Below are 15,522 nucleotides of genomic sequence, written 5' to 3'. Positions count from 1 at the left end.
GTGTGTATCCTAGATATATGAATGTCAGTTCTTGCTAAATGTATATAGACCATTGCCTGCCACGTGTGTATCCTAGATATATGGATGTCAGTTCTTGCTGAAAGTATAAAGACCATTCCCTGCCACGTGTGTATCCTAGATATATGAATGTCAGTTCTTGCTGAATGTATAAAGACCATTCCCTGCCACGTGTGTATCCTAGATATATGAATGTCAGTTCTTGCTGAATGTATAAAGACCATTCCCTGCCACGTGTGTATCCTAGATATATGAATGTCAGTTCTTGCTGAATGTATAAAGACCATTACCTGCCACGTGTATATCCTAGATATATGAATGTCAGTTCTTGCTGAATGTATAAAGACCAGTCCCTGCCCCGTGTGTATCCTAGATATATGAATGTCAGTTCTTGCTAAATATATAGACCATTCCCTGCCACGTGTGTATCCTAGATATATGAACGTCAGTTCTTGCTGAATGTATAAAGACCATTACCTGCCACGTGTGTATCCTAGATATATGAATGTCAGTTCTTGCTGAATGTATAAAGACCATGCCCTGCCCCGTGTGTATCCTAGATATATGAATGTCAGTTCTTGCTGAATGTATAAAGACCATTCCCTGCCACGTGTGTATCCTAGATATATGAATGTCAGTTCTTGCTAAATATATAGACCATTCCCTGCCACGTGTGTATCCTAGATATATGAATGTCAGTTCTTGCTCAATGTATAAAGACCATTCCCTGCCCCGTGTGTATCCTAGATATATGAATGTCAGTTCTTGCTGAATGTATAAAGACCATTACCTGCCACGTGTGTATCCTGGATATATGAATGTCAGTTCTTGCTGAATGTATAAAGACCAGTCAATACCACGTGTGTATCCTAGATATATGAATGTCAGTTCTTGCTGAATGTATAAAGACCATTACCTGCCACGTGTGTATCCTAGATATATGAATGTCAGTTCTTGCAGAATGTATAAAGACCATTACCTGACACGTGTGTATCCTAGATATATGAATGTCAGTTCTTGCTAAATATATAGACCATTCCCTGCCACGTGTGTATCCTAAATATATGAATGTCAGTTCTTGCTGAATGTATAAAGACCAGTCAATACCACGTGTGTATCCTAGATATATGAATGTCAGTTCTCGATGAATGTAAAAAGACCATTACCTGCCACGCGTGTATCCTGGATATATGAATGTCAGTTCTTGCTGAATGTATAAAGACCAGTCCCTACCACGTGTGTATCCTGGATATATGAATGTCAGTTCTTGCTGAATACAAATATAGACCATTCCCTGCCACGTGTGTATCCTAGATATATGAATGTCAGTTCTTGCTGAATGTATAAAGACCATTCCCTGCCCGTGTGTATCCTGGATATATGAATGTCAGTTCTTGCTGAATGTATAAAGACCATTCCCTGCCACGTGTGTATCCTAGATATATGAATGTCAGTTCTTGCTGAATGTATAAAGACCATTACCTGCCACGTGTGTATCCTAGATATATGAATGTCAGTTCTTGCTGAATGTATAAAGACCAGTCCCTACCACGTGTGTATCCTGGATATATGAATGTCAGTTCTTGCTGAATACAAATATAGACCATTCCCTGCCACGTGTGTATCCTAGATATATGAATGTCAGTTCTTGCTGAATGTATAAAGACCATTCCCTGCCCGTGTGTATCCTGGATATATGAATGTCAGTTCTTGCTGAATGTATAAAGACCATTCCCTGCCCGTGTGTATCCTGGATATATGAATGTCAGTTCTTGCTGAATGTATAAAGACCATTCCCTGCCCGTGTGTATCCTGGATATATGAATGTCAGTTCTTGCTGAATGTATAAAGACCATTCCCTGCCCGTGTGTATCCTGGATATATGAATGTCAGTTCTTGCTGAATGTATAAAGATTATTCCCTGCCACGTGTGTATCCTAGATATATGAATGTCAGCTCTTGCTGAATGTATAAAGACCAGTCCCTGCCACGTGTGTATCCTAGATATATGAAAGTCAGTTCTTGCTAAATATATATATATAGATTATTCCCTGCCACGTGTGTATCCTAGATATATGAATGTCAGTCCTTGCTGAATGTATAAAGACCATTCCCTGCCACGTGTGTATCCTAGATATATAAATGTCAGTTCTTGCTAAATATATATATAGATTATTCCCTGCCACGTGTGTATCCTAGATATATGAAAGTCAGTTCTTGCTGAATGTATAAAGACCATTACCTGCCACGTGTATATCCTAGATATATGAATGTCAGTTCTTGCTGAATGTATAAAGACCAGTCCCTGCCCCGTGTGTATCCTAGATATATGAATGTCAATTCTTGCTAAATATATAGACCATTCCCTGCCACGTGTGTATCCTAGATATATGAATGTCAGTTCTTGCTGAATGTATAAAGACCAGTCAATACCACGTGTGTATCCTAGATATATGAATGTCAGTTCTTGCTGAATGCATAAAGACCAGTCAATACCACGTGTGTATCCTAGATATATGAATGTCAGTTCTTGCTGAATGTATAAAGACCAGTCAATACCACGTGTGTATCCTAGATATATGAATGTCAGTTCTTGCTGAATGTATAAAGATCATTACCTGCCACGTGTATATCCTAGATATATGAATGTCAGTTCTTGCTGAATGTATAAAGACCATTACCTGCCACGTGTGTATCCTGGATATATGAATGTCAGTTCTTGCTGAATGTATAAAGACCAGTCAATACCACGTGTGTACCCTAGATATATGAATGTCAGTTCTTGCTGAATGTATAAAGAGCATTCCCTGCCACGTGTGTATCCTAGATATATGAATGTCAGTTCTTGCTGAATGTATAAAGACCATTCCCTGCCCCGTGTGTATCCTGGATATATGAATGTCAGTTCTTGCTGAATGTATAAAGAGCATTCCCTGCCACGTGTGTATCCTAGATATATGAATGTCAGTTCTTGCTAAATATATAGACCATTCCCTGCCACGTGTGTATCCTAGATATATGAATGTCAGTTCTTGCTGAATGTATAAAGACCAGTCAATACCACGTGTGTATCCTAGATATATGAATGTCAGTTCTTGCTGAATGTATAAAGACCATTCCCTGTCACGTGTGTATCCTGGATATATGAATGTCAGTTCTTGCTGAATGTATAAAGACCATTCCCTGCCACGTGTGTATCCTAGATATATGAATGTCAGTTCTTGCTGAATGTATAAAGACCAGTCCCTGCCACGTGTGTATCCTAGATATATGAATGTCAGTTCTTGCTGAATGTATAAAGACCAGTCAATACCACGTGTGTATCCTAGATATATGAATGTCAGTTCTTGCTGAATGTATAAAGACCATTACCTGCCACGTGTGTATCCTACATATATGAATGTCAGTTCTTGCTGAATGTATAAAGACCATTACCTGCCACGTGTGTATCCTAGATATATGAATGTCAGTTCTTGCTGAATGTATAAAGACCATTACCTGCCACGTGTGTATCCTAGATATATGAATGTCAGTTCTTGCTGAATGTATTAAGACCATTACCTGCCACGTGTGTATCCTAGATATATGAATGTCAGTTCTTGCTGAATGTATAAAGACCAGTCAATACCAAGTGTGTATCCTAGATATATGAATGTCAGTTCTTGCTGAATGTATAAAGACCATTACCTGCCACGTGTGTATCCTGGATATATGAATGTCAGTTCTTGCTGAATGTATAAAGACCATTACCTGCCACGTGTGTATCCTAGATATATGAATGTCAGTTCTTGCTGAATGTATAAAGACCATTCCCTGACCCGTGTGTATCCTCGATATATGAATGTCAGTCCTTGCTGAATGTATAAAGACCATTCCCTGCCACGTGTGTATCCTAGATATAGGAACGCCAGTTCTTGCTGAATGTATAAAGACCAGTCCCTGCCACGTGTGTATCCTAGATATATGAATGTCAGTTCTTGCTAAATATATATATAGACCATTCCCTGCCACGTGTGTATCCTAGATATATGAATGTCAGTTCTTGCTGAATGTATAAAGGCCAGCCCTTGCCACGTGTGTATCCTGGATATATGAATGTCAGTTCTTGCTGAATGTATAAAGGCCAGCCCTTGCCACGTGTGTATCCTGGATATATGAATGTCAGTTCTTGCCGAATGTATAAAGGCCAGTCTCTGCCACGTGTGTATCCTAGATATATGAATGTCAGTTCTTGCTAAATGTATATAGACCATTGCCTGCCACGTGTGTATCCTAGATATATGGATGTCAGTTCTTGCTGAAAGTATAAAGACCATTCCCTGCCACGTGTGTATCCTAGATATATGAATGTCAGTTCTTGCTGAATGTATAAAGACCATTCCCTGCCACGTGTGTATCCTAGATATATGAATGTCAGTTCTTGCTGAATGTATAAAGAGCATTCCCTGCCACGTGTGTATCCTAGATATATGAATGTCAGTTCTTGCTGAATGTATAAAGACCATTACCTGCCACGTGTATATCCTAGATATATGAATGTCAGTTCTTGCTGAATGTATAAAGACCAGTCCCTGCCCCGTGTGTATCCTAGATATATGAATGTCAGTTCTTGCTAAATATATAGACCATTCCCTGCCACGTGTGTATCCTAGATATATGAACGTCAGTTCTTGCTGAATGTATAAAGACCATTACCTGCCACGTGTGTATCCTAGATATATGAATGTCAGTTCTTGCTGAATGTATAAAGACCATGCCCTGCCCCGTGTGTATCCTAGATATATGAATGTCAGTTCTTGCTGAATGTATAAAGACCATTCCCTGCCACGTGTGTATCCTAGATATATGAATGTCAGTTCTTGCTAAATATATAGACCATTCCCTGCCACGTGTGTATCCTAGATATATGAATGTCAGTTCTTGCTCAATGTATAAAGACCATTCCCTGCCCCGTGTGTATCCTAGATATATGAATGTCAGTTCTTGCTGAATGTATAAAGACCATTACCTGCCACGTGTGTATCCTGGATATATGAATGTCAGTTCTTGCTGAATGTATAAAGACCAGTCAATACCACGTGTGTATCCTAGATATATGAATGTCAGTTCTTGCTGAATGTATAAAGACCATTACCTGCCACGTGTGTATCCTAGATATATGAATGTCAGTTCTTGCAGAATGTATAAAGACCATTACCTGACACGTGTGTATCCTAGATATATGAATGTCAGTTCTTGCTAAATATATAGACCATTCCCTGCCACGTGTGTATCCTAAATATATGAATGTCAGTTCTTGCTGAATGTATAAAGACCAGTCAATACCACGTGTGTATCCTAGATATATGAATGTCAGTTCTCGATGAATGTAAAAAGACCATTACCTGCCACGCGTGTATCCTGGATATATGAATGTCAGTTCTTGCTGAATGTATAAAGACCAGTCCCTACCACGTGTGTATCCTGGATATATGAATGTCAGTTCTTGCTGAATACAAATATAGACCATTCCCTGCCACGTGTGTATCCTAGATATATGAATGTCAGTTCTTGCTGAATGTATAAAGACCATTCCCTGCCCGTGTGTATCCTGGATATATGAATGTCAGTTCTTGCTGAATGTATAAAGACCATTCCCTGCCACGTGTGTATCCTAGATATATGAATGTCAGTTCTTGCTGAATGTATAAAGACCATTACCTGCCACGTGTGTATCCTAGATATATGAATGTCAGTTCTTGCTGAATGTATAAAGACCAGTCCCTACCACGTGTGTATCCTGGATATATGAATGTCAGTTCTTGCTGAATACAAATATAGACCATTCCCTGCCACGTGTGTATCCTAGATATATGAATGTCAGTTCTTGCTGAATGTATAAAGACCATTCCCTGCCCGTGTGTATCCTGGATATATGAATGTCAGTTCTTGCTGAATGTATAAAGACCATTCCCTGCCCGTGTGTATCCTGGATATATGAATGTCAGTTCTTGCTGAATGTATAAAGATTATTCCCTGCCACGTGTGTATCCTAGATATATGAATGTCAGCTCTTGCTGAATGTATAAAGACCAGTCCCTGCCACGTGTGTATCCTAGATATATGAAAGTCAGTTCTTGCTAAATATATATATATATAGATTATTCCCTGCCACGTGTGTATCCTAGATATATGAATGTCAGTCCTTGCTGAATGTATAAAGACCATTCCCTGCCACGTGTGTATCCTAGATATATAAATGTCAGTTCTTGCTAAATATATATATAGATTATTCCCTGCCACGTGTGTATCCTAGATATATGAAAGTCAGTTCTTGCTGAATGTATAAAGACCATTACCTGCCACGTGTATATCCTAGATATATGAATGTCAGTTCTTGCTGAATGTATAAAGACCAGTCCCTGCCCCGTGTGTATCCTAGATATATGAATGTCAATTCTTGCTAAATATATAGACCATTCCCTGCCACGTGTGTATCCTAGATATATGAATGTCAGTTCTTGCTGAATGTATAAAGACCAGTCAATACCACGTGTGTATCCTAGATATATGAATGTCAGTTCTTGCTGAATGCATAAAGACCAGTCAATACCACGTGTGTATCCTAGATATATGAATGTCAGTTCTTGCTGAATGTATAAAGACCAGTCAATACCACGTGTGTATCCTAGATATATGAATGTCAGTTCTTGCTGAATGTATAAAGATCATTACCTGCCACGTGTATATCCTAGATATATGAATGTCAGTTCTTGCTGAATGTATAAAGACCATTACCTGCCACGTGTGTATCCTGGATATATGAATGTCAGTTCTTGCTGAATGTATAAAGACCAGTCAATACCACGTGTGTACCCTAGATATATGAATGTCAGTTCTTGCTGAATGTATAAAGAGCATTCCCTGCCACGTGTGTATCCTAGATATATGAATGTCAGTTCTTGCTGAATGTATAAAGACCATTCCCTGCCCCGTGTGTATCCTGGATATATGAATGTCAGTTCTTGCTGAATGTATAAAGAGCATTCCCTGCCACGTGTGTATCCTAGATATATGAATGTCAGTTCTTGCTAAATATATAGACCATTCCCTGCCACGTGTGTATCCTAGATATATGAATGTCAGTTCTTGCTGAATGTATAAAGACCAGTCAATACCACGTGTGTATCCTAGATATATGAATGTCAGTTCTTGCTGAATGTATAAAGACCATTCCCTGTCACGTGTGTATCCTGGATATATGAATGTCAGTTCTTGCTGAATGTATAAAGACCATTCCCTGCCACGTGTGTATCCTAGATATATGAATGTCAGTTCTTGCTGAATGTATAAAGACCAGTCCCTGCCACGTGTGTATCCTAGATATATGAATGTCAGTTCTTGCTGAATGTATAAAGACCAGTCAATACCACGTGTGTATCCTAGATATATGAATGTCAGTTCTTGCTGAATGTATAAAGACCATTACCTGCCACGTGTGTATCCTACATATATGAATGTCAGTTCTTGCTGAATGTATAAAGACCATTACCTGCCACGTGTGTATCCTAGATATATGAATGTCAGTTCTTGCTGAATGTATAAAGACCATTACCTGCCACGTGTGTATCCTAGATATATGAATGTCAGTTCTTGCTGAATGTATTAAGACCATTACCTGCCACGTGTGTATCCTAGATATATGAATGTCAGTTCTTGCTGAATGTATAAAGACCAGTCAATACCAAGTGTGTATCCTAGATATATGAATGTCAGTTCTTGCTGAATGTATAAAGACCATTACCTGCCACGTGTGTATCCTGGATATATGAATGTCAGTTCTTGCTGAATGTATAAAGACCATTACCTGCCACGTGTGTATCCTAGATATATGAATGTCAGTTCTTGCTGAATGTATAAAGACCATTACCTGCCACGTGTGTATCCTAGATATATGAATGTCAGTTCTTGCTGAATGTATAAAGACCATTACCTGCCACGTGTGTATCCTAGATATATGAATGTCAGTTCTTGCTGAATGTATAAAGACCAGTCCCTGCCCCGTGTGTATCCTAGATATATGAATGTCAGTTCTTGCTGAATGTATAAAGACCATTACCTGCCACGTGTGTATCCTGGATATATGAATGTCAGTTCTTGCTGAATGTATAAAGACCATTACCTGCCACGTGTGTATCCTAGATATATGAATGTCAGTTCTTGCTGAATGTATAAAGACCATTACCTGCCACGTGTGTATCCTAGATATATGAATGTCAGTTCTTGCTGAATGTATAAAGACCATTACCTGCCACGTGTGTATCCTAGATATATGAATGTCAGTTCTTGCTGAATGTATAAATATCAGTCAATACCACGTGTGTATCCTAGATATATGAATGTCAGTTCTCGATGAATGTATAAAGACCAGTCTCTGCCACGTGTGTATCCTGGATATATGAATGTCAGTTCTTGCTGAATGTATAAAGACCAGTCTCTGCCACGTGTGTATCCTAGATATATGAATGTCAGTTCTTGCTGAATGTATAAAGACCAGTCCCTACCACGTGTGTATCCTGGATATATGAATGTCAGTTCTTGCTGAATGTATAAAGACCAGTCCCTACCACGTGTGTATCCTGGATATATGAATGTCAGTTCTTGCTGAATGTATAAAGACCAGTCTCTGCCACGTGTGTATCCTAGATATATGAATGTCAGTTCTTGCTGAATGTATAAAGACCAGTCCCTGCCACGTGTGTATCCTGGATATATGAATGTCAGTTTTTGCTAAATACATATATAGACCATTCCCTGCCACGTGTGTATCCTAGATATATGAATGTCAGTTCTTGCTGAATGTATAAAGACCAGTCCCTGCCACGTGTGTATCCTAGATATATGAATGTCAGTTCTTGCTAAATATATATAGATTATTCCCTGCCACGTATGTATCCTAGATATATGAATGTCAGTCCTTGCTGAATGTATAAAGACCATTCCCTGCCCCGTGTGTATCCTAGATATATGAATGTCAGTTCTTGCTAAATATATATAGACCATTCCCTGCCACGTGTGTATCCTGGATATATGAATGTCAGTTCTTGCTAAATATATATAGACCATTCCCTGCCACGTGTGTATCCTGGATATATGAATGTCAGTTCTTGCTAAATATATATATAGACCATTCCCTGCCACGTGTGTATCCTAGATATATGAATGTCAGTTCTTGCTGAATGTATAAAGACCAGTCCCTGCCACGTGTGTATCCTAGATATAGGAATGTCAGTTCTTGCTGAATGTATAAAGACCAGTCCCTGCCACGTGTGTATCCTAGATATATGAATGTCAGTTCTTGCTGAATGTATAAAGACCAGTCCCTGCCACGTGTGTATCCTAGATATAGGAATGTCAGTTCTTGCTGAATGTATAAAAGACCATTACCTGCCACGTGTGTATCCTGGATGTATGAATGTCAGTTCTTGCTGAATATATAAAGACCAGTCCCTGCCACGTGTGTATCCCTGCCACGTGTGTATCCTAGATATATGAATGTCAGTTCTTGCTGAATGTATAAAGACCATTACCTGCCACGTGTGTATCCTGGATGTATGAATGTCAGTTCTTGCTGAATATATAAAGACCAGTCCCTGCCACGTGTGTATCCTAGATATATGAATGTCAGTTCTTGCTAAATATATATAGACCAGTCAATACCACGTGTGTATCCTAGATATATGAATGTCAGTTCTTGCTGAATGTATAAAGACCAGTCAATACCACGTGTGTATCCTGGATATATGAATGTCAGTTCTTGCTGAATGTATAAAGACCAGTCCCTGCCACGTGTGTATCCTAGATATATGAATGTCAGTTCTTGCTAAATATATATAGACCAGTCAATACCACGTGTGTATCCTGGATATATGAATGTCAGTTCTTCCTGAATGTATAAAGACCAGTCCCTGCCACGTGTGTATCCTAGATATATGAATGTCAGTTCTTGATAAATGTATAAAGACCAGTCCCTGCCACGTGTGTATCCTAGATATATGAATGTCAGTTCTTGATAAATGTATAAAGACCAGTCCCTGCCACGTGTGTATCCTAGATATATGAATGTCAGTTCTTGCTGAATGTATAAAGACCAGTCCCTGCCACGTGTGTATCCTAGATATATGAATGTCAGTTCTTGCTGAATGTATAAAGACCAGTCAATACCACGTGTGTATCCTGGATATATGAATGTCAGTTCTTGCTAAATATATATATAGACCAGTCAATACCACGTGTGTATCCTAGATATATGAATGTCAGTTCTTGCTGAATGTATAAAGACCAGTCCCTGCCACGTGTGTATCCTAGATATATGAATGTCAGTTCTTGCTGAATGTATAAAGACCATTACCTGCCACGTGTGTATCCTGGATGTATGAATGTCAGTTCTTGCTGAATGTACTAAGACCAGTCCCTGCCACGTGTGTATCCTAGATATATGAATGTCAGTTCTTGCTAAATATATATAGACCAGTCAATACCACGTGTGTATCCTAGATATATGAATGTCAGTTCTTGCTGAATGTATAAAGACCAGTCAATACCACGTGTGTATCCTGGATATATGAATGTCAGTTCTTGCTGAATGTATAAAGACCAGTCCCTGCCACGTGTGTATCCTAGATATATGAATGTCAGTTCTTGCTAAATATATATATATATATATATATAGACCAGTCAATACCACGTGTGTATCCTGGATATATGAATGTCAGTTCTTGCTGAATGTATAAAGACCAGTCAATACCACGTGTGTATCCTGGATATATGAATGTCAGTTCTTGCTAAATGTATAAAGACCAGTCCCTGCCACGTGTGTATCCTAGATATATGAATGTCAGTTCTTCCTGAATGTATAAAGACCAGTCCCTGCCACGTGTGTATCCTAGATATATGAATGTCAGTTCTTGCTGAATGTATAAAGACCATTACCTGCCACGTGTGTATCCTGGATATTTGAATGTCAGTTCTTGCTGAATGTATAAAGACCAGTCCATGCCACGTGTGTATCCTGGATATATGAATGTCAGTTCTTCCTGAATGTATAAAGACCAGTCAATACCACGTGTGTATCCTGGATATATGAATGTCAGTTCTTGCTGAATGTATAAAGACCAGCCAATACCACGTGTGTATCCTGGATATATGAATGTCAGTTCTTGCTGAATGTATAAAGACCAGTCCCTGCCACGTGTGTATCCTAGATATATGAATGTCAGTTCTTGCTGAATGTATAAAGACCAGTCAATACCACGTGTGTATCCTAGATATATGAATGTCAGTTCTTGCTGAATGTATAAAGACCAGTCAATACCACGTGTGTATCCTAGATATATGAATGTCAGTTCTTGCTGAATGTATAAAGACCAGTCAATACCACGTGTGTATCCTAGATATATGAATGTCAGTTCTTGCTGAATGTATAAAGACCAGTCCCTGCCACGTGTGTATCCTGGATATATGAATGTCAGTTCTTGCTGAATGTATAAAGACCAGTCCCTGCCACGTGTGTATCCTAGATATATGAATGTCAGTTCTTGCTGAATGTATAAAGACCAGTCAATACCACGTGTGTATCCTAGATATATGAATGTCAGTTCTTGCTGAATGTATAAAGACCAGTCCATGCCACGTGTGTATCCTGGATATACGAATGTCAGTTCTTGCTGAATGTATAAAGCCCAGTCCCTGCCCCGTGTGTATCCTAGATATATGAATGTCAGTTCTTGCTGAATGTATAAAACCCATTACCTGCCACGTGTGTACCCTAGATATATGAATGTCAGTTCTTGCTGAATGTATAAAGAGCATTCCCTGCCACGTGTGTATCCTAGATATATGAATGTCAGTTCTTGCTGAATGTATAAAGAGCATTCCCTGCCACGTGTGTATCCTAGATATATGAATGTCAGTTCTTGCTGAATGTATAAAGACCATTACCTGCCACGTGTGTATCCTAGATATATGAATGTCAGTTCTTGCTGAATGTATAAAGACCATTACCTGCCACGTGTGTATCCTAGATATATGAATGTCAGTTCTTGCTGAATGTATAAAGACCAGTCTCTACCACGTGTGTATCCTGGATATATGAATGTCAGTTCTTGCTGAATATATAAAGAGCATTCCCTGCCACGTGTGTATCCTGGATATATGAATGTCAGTTCTTGCTGAATGTCTAAAGACCAGTCCCTGCCACGTGTGTATCCTGGATGCATGAATGTCAGTTCTTGCTGAATGTCTAAAGACCAGTGCATGCCACGTGTGTATCCTGGATATATGAATGTCAGTTCTTGCTGAATGTCTAAAGACCAGTCCCTGCCACGTGTGTATCCTGGATGCATGAATGTCAGTTCTTGCTGAATGTCTAAAGACCAGTCCCTGCCACGTGTGTATCCTGGATATATGAATGTCAGTTCTTGCTGAATGTATAAAGACCAGTCCATGCCACGTGTGTATCCTAGATATATGAATGTCAGTCCTTGCTGAATGTATAAAGACCAGTCCCTGCCACGTGTGTATCCTAGATATATGAATGTCAGTTCTTGCTGATTGTATAAAGACCAGTCCCTGCCACGTGTGTATCCTAGATATATGAATGTCAGTTCTTGCTGGATGTATAAAGAGCATTCCCTGCCACGTGTGTATCCTAGATATATGAATGTCAGTTCTTGCTGAATGTATAAAGATCAGTCCCTGCCACATGTGTATCCTAGATATATGAATGTCAGTTCTTGCTGAATGTATAAAGACCAGTCCCTGCCACGTGTGTATCCTGGATATATGAATGTCAGTTCTTGCTGAATGTATAAAGACCAGTCCCTGCCATGGGTCTACTGCTACAGTTAGAGTCACCAGAGCAAACATCCCCTGTGACACTCACCGTTTCAGATCTTCACTCATTAGGTCCCAGCGCCCTAACCCAGTTGGGTAGATCGGCCACACAGCTGGTCCCCCCTCCCAAAACGTCCAGGCTGGATACATAATGTCCTGATAATCTACAGTCTTCCAGGTACAACGGGAGACAAAAACGTTCGTAAATAAAATGCAGCAACCCAACTCTGTGCCCTCTTCTCTAATCCAACTGCTCCACATGTGACATTACACATCACATCCTCACATAGGATACGTATTAAGTACAGAGCACACTATCATGTGACACATTACACCCTCACATAGGATACGTATTAAGTACAGAGCACACTATCATGTGACACATTACACATCCTCACATAGGATACGTATTAAGTACAGAGCACACTATCATGTGACACATTACATCCTCACATAGGATACGTATTAAGTACAGAGCACACTATCATGTGACACATTACACATCCTCACATAGGATACGTATTAAGTACAGAGCACACTATCATGTGACACATTACACATCACATAGGATACGTATTAAGTACAGAGCACACTATCATGTGACACATTACATCCTCACATAGGATACGTATTAAGTACAGAGCACACTATCATGTGACACATTACACATCACATAGGATACATATTAAGTACAGAGCACACTATCATGTGACACATTACACATCCTCACATAGGATACGTATTAAGTACAGAGCACACTATCATGTGACACATTACACATCACATAGGATACGTATTAAGTACAGAGCACACTATCATGTGACACATTACACATCCTCACATAGGATACGTATTAAGTACAGAGCACACTATCATGTGACACATTACACATCACATAGGATACGTATTAAGTACAGAGCACACTATCATGTGACACATTACACATCACATAGAATACGTATTAAGTACAGAACACACTATCATGTGACACATTACACATCACATAGGATACGTATTAAGTACAGAGCACACTATCATGTGACACATTACATCCTCACATAGGATACGTATTAAGTACAGAGCACACTATCATGTGACACATTACACATCACATAGGATACGTATTAAGTACAGAGCACACTATCATGTGACACATTACATCCTCACATAGGATACGTATTAAGTACAGAGCACACTATCATGTGACACATTACACATCACATAGGATACGTATTAAGTACAGAGCACACTATCATGTGACACATTACATCCTCACATAGGATACGTATTAAGTACAGAGCACACTATCATGTGACACATTACATCCTCACATAGGATACGTATTAAGTACAGAGCACACTATCATGTGACACATTACACATCACATAGGATACGTATTAAGTACAGAGCACACTATCATGTGACACATTACATCCTCACATAGGATACGTATTAAGTACAGAGCACACTATCATGTGACACATTACACATCACATAGGATACGTATTAAGTACAGAGCACACTATCATGTGACACATTACACATCACATAGGATACGTATTAAGTACAGAGCACACTATCATGTGACACATTACACATCACATAGGATACGTATTAAGTACAGAGCACACTATCATGTGACACATTACACATCCTCACATAGGATACGTATTAAGTACAGAGCACACTATCATGTGACACATTACACATCACATAGGATACGTATTAAGTACAGAGCACACTATCATGTGACACATTACACATCACATAGGATACGTATTAAGTACAGAGCACACTATCATGTGACACATTACACATCACATAGGATACGTATTAAGTACAGAGCACACTATCATGTGACACATTACACATCACATAGGATACGTATTAAGTACAGAGCACACTATCATGTGGACACATTACACATCACATAGGATACGTATTAAGTACAGAGCACACTATCATGTGACACATTATCACATAGGATACGATTAAGTACAGAGCACACTATATGAGACACAGTAATAATGGAATTACAGAGCACACTATCATGTGACACATTACATCATCACATAGGATACGTATTAAGTACAGAGCACACTATCATGTGACACATTAACACATCACATAGGATACGTATTAAGTACAGAGCACACTATCATGTGACACATTACACATCACATAGGATACGTATTAAGTACAGAGCACACTATCGATGTGACACATTACACATCACATAGGATACGTATTAAGTACAGAGCACACTATCATGTGACACATTACACATCACATAGGATACGTATTAAGTACAGAGCACACTATCATGTGACACATTACACATCACATAGGATACGTATTAAGTACAGAGCACACTATCATGTGACACATTACACATCACATAGGATACGTATTAAGTACAGAGCACACTATCATGTGACACATTACATCCTCACATAGGATACGTATTAAGTACAGAGCACACTATCATGTGACACATTACACATCACATAGGATACGTATTAAGTACAGAGCACACTATCATGTGACACATTACACATCACATAGGATACGTATTAAGTACAGAGCACACTATCATGTGACACATTACACATCACATAGGATACGTATTAA

At 39.1% G+C, this 15,522-nt stretch overlaps 1 protein-coding gene across 1 annotated transcript in view; it reads right to left on the bottom strand.

The window, feature by feature from the left end:
- The window catches only part of POGLUT1 (protein O-glucosyltransferase 1), a gene marked incomplete at its 5' end in the record, with an annotated part of 108,740 nt that extends 95,678 nt beyond the window's left edge, over window positions 1-13,062 (bottom strand). Inside the window, 1 exon segment of the mRNA XM_053705709.1 lies at window positions 12,941-13,062. Coding sequence (XP_053561684.1) covers window positions 12,941-13,062 — 122 coding nt within the window.
- Between the last annotated feature and the right edge of the window lie 2,460 nt (window positions 13,063-15,522).

Source organism: Bombina bombina, chromosome 3, assembly GCF_027579735.1.
Source record: "Bombina bombina isolate aBomBom1 chromosome 3, aBomBom1.pri, whole genome shotgun sequence".
Taxonomy (NCBI): Eukaryota; Metazoa; Chordata; class Amphibia; order Anura; family Bombinatoridae; genus Bombina; species Bombina bombina.
The sequence above is the reverse complement of the archived record's forward strand: the minus strand, read 5'-3'. Positions and strand labels throughout refer to the sequence as shown.